Genomic DNA, 2,281 nt, shown 5'->3' with positions numbered 1-2,281 from the left:
TATTATACTGATGTTAATTCATTTAGACAATCTTCATTTAATTCAATTTTTGATAATATTATGACTGAATATTTAAAAAGATGCAATTAAGAATTCAATAAAATGCTATAATATTTCATACTTGAAATATATATATATATATATTTTTTTTTAAAAAGACACATTTATTCAGCATAATGATCAGACTATTACATTTAGCAATCAACAGCATGGGTGCAAAAAAAAAAATCTACATTAAAACCCTTTGTTGGAATGCTTTACACTTTCCACAGAACAGAAACTAAAATAACCTGTTATACAATTAGTCACAAATACAGTCCTTGAGTTTTTTTGCCCATACACATGAGTATTGTCTAAAACATGTCTTCTTTGTAGCAGCTAGGCCCTGCCACCACTGTGCTTGGCTGAGTTCACCAATCTGTTGTAACCTGTAGCTTCCCTGTCACTTCTCTGGCTCTCCTCTCCTGCTAAGCTTTGTTTCCTGGCAGTAATTAAAACCTTCTGCCACTGCCATAGCTGCTGCTGCTGCTGGAACCACCATAGCCACCTTGGTTTCGTGGTTTGGCGAAGTATTGGCCTCCACCACCATAAGGGCCAGAGCTTCTGCCTCCAAAATTGCCTCCTTTCATGGGTCCAAAATTTGAGGATTGATTGTTGTAATTGCCAAAATCATTATAGCTTCCGCCACCTCCAAAGTTGCTTCCATCATTACCAAATCCGTTATAGCCATCCCCACTGCCACCATATCCACCACCACCTCGACTGCCACCAAAGCCACCTTGACCACTGAAGTTTCCTCCACGACCAAAGTTGTCATTCCCACCAAAACCACCTCCACGACCACCACCAAAGTTTCCAGAACCACTTCGACCTCTTTGGCTGGATGAAGCACTAGCCATCTCTTGCTTAGAGAGCGCTTTCCTTACTTCACAGTTGTGGCCATTCACAGTATGGTATTTTTGAATGACAATCTTGTCTACAGAATCATGGTCATCAAATGTTACAAAAGCAAAACCCCTCTTTTTGCCACTGCCTCGGTCAGTCATGATCTCAATCACTTCGATTTTCCCATACTGTTCGAAATAATCTCTTAGATGATGTTCTTCAGTGTCTTCTTTAATGCCACCAACAAAAATCTTTTTCACAGTTAAGTGGGCACCAGGTCTTTGAGAATCTTCTCTTGAGACAGCCCTCCTTGGTTCCACAACTCTTCCATCCACCTTGTGTGGCCTTGCATTCATGGCTGCATCCACCTCCTCCACAGTGGCATAGGTGACAAACCCAAAGCCTCTGGAGCGCTTGGTGTTCAGATCTCTCATTACCACACAGTCCGTAAGTGTTCCCCATTGCTCAAAATGGCTCCTCAGACTCTCATCGGTTGTTTCAAAGCTCAAACCTCTGATGAAGAGCTTCCGCAGCTGTTCAGGCTCTTTGGGAGACTCTAACTTAGACATGACGGCGGTGGGAGGGGAGACTTTAACGATGCTTACTCGGCGGCGTCCACAGGCAGAAAGGACTGAAATATATTTTTTAATATAACCTCTTTTAAAATTCAGATCTTTTAGTTCTCTAAGGAAAAGCAATAGTAAAGGTTAAAATACAACATAGAAAAAAAATGGGGGAGTCACTCGGCAGAGGCAGCTCAGGTGGCAGCTGGTCTCCTCCAGATAATGGCAGCTGCGGAGGGGCAAGCGGCAGCGTCCGTGGGAGCTGGAGGCCCAGCGGCTGAGGTCAGGCTGAGCTAGGGTAACTGAGACAGAAGATAGAATTAGTGATCTGGAGGGCAAACAGATAGAGAGAAAGGATCAGGAGGAAGCCTGGAACAAACAGCTTAGAAACCACGAAAACAGAATCAGGGAAATAAATGATGCCATAAAATGTTTCAACGTCAGAATTATTGGAATCCCTGAAGGGGAGGAGAAAGAAAGAAGTCTAGAAGATATAGTGGAACAAGTTCTCCATGAAAATTTTCCCAATCTCATGAATGGAACCAGCATTCATGTACTAGAGGCAGAGCAGTCTCCCCCCAAGATTATAGATTCTAAAAAAAAATCAAGGCACCTGATAGTAAAATTGATAAATCATAATTGTAGATACAATCTATTGAAAGCCTCTAGGCCAAGAAGTCTCCTTACGTACAGAGGAAAGCCCATCAGAATTATGTCAGACCTGTCCACAGAAACATGACAAGACAGAAAGGGCTGGAAAGATATATTCAGGGCACTAAATGAGAAGAACATGCAGCCAAGAATACTTTATCCAGCAATACTGATATTTAAAA

At 42.0% G+C, this 2,281-nt stretch overlaps 1 protein-coding gene across 1 annotated transcript; it reads right to left on the bottom strand.

Moving 5' to 3' along the window:
* Positions 1 to 478: 478 nt before the first annotated feature.
* On the bottom strand, positions 479 to 1,516 carry LOC116567328 (heterogeneous nuclear ribonucleoprotein A1-like). Its single transcript, XM_032302313.1, has one exon. It carries the CDS (start codon positions 1,452 to 1,454, stop codon positions 492 to 494), a length of 963 nt encoding a protein of 320 aa, XP_032158204.1. The 5' UTR covers positions 1,455 to 1,516; the 3' UTR covers positions 479 to 491.
* Between the last annotated feature and the right edge of the window lie 765 nt (positions 1,517 to 2,281).

The sequence above is a fragment of the Mustela erminea genome, chromosome 1, assembly GCF_009829155.1.
Source record: "Mustela erminea isolate mMusErm1 chromosome 1, mMusErm1.Pri, whole genome shotgun sequence".
NCBI lineage: Eukaryota > Metazoa > Chordata > Mammalia > Carnivora > Mustelidae > Mustela > Mustela erminea.
This window is presented reverse-complemented; position numbering and strand designations above follow the sequence as displayed.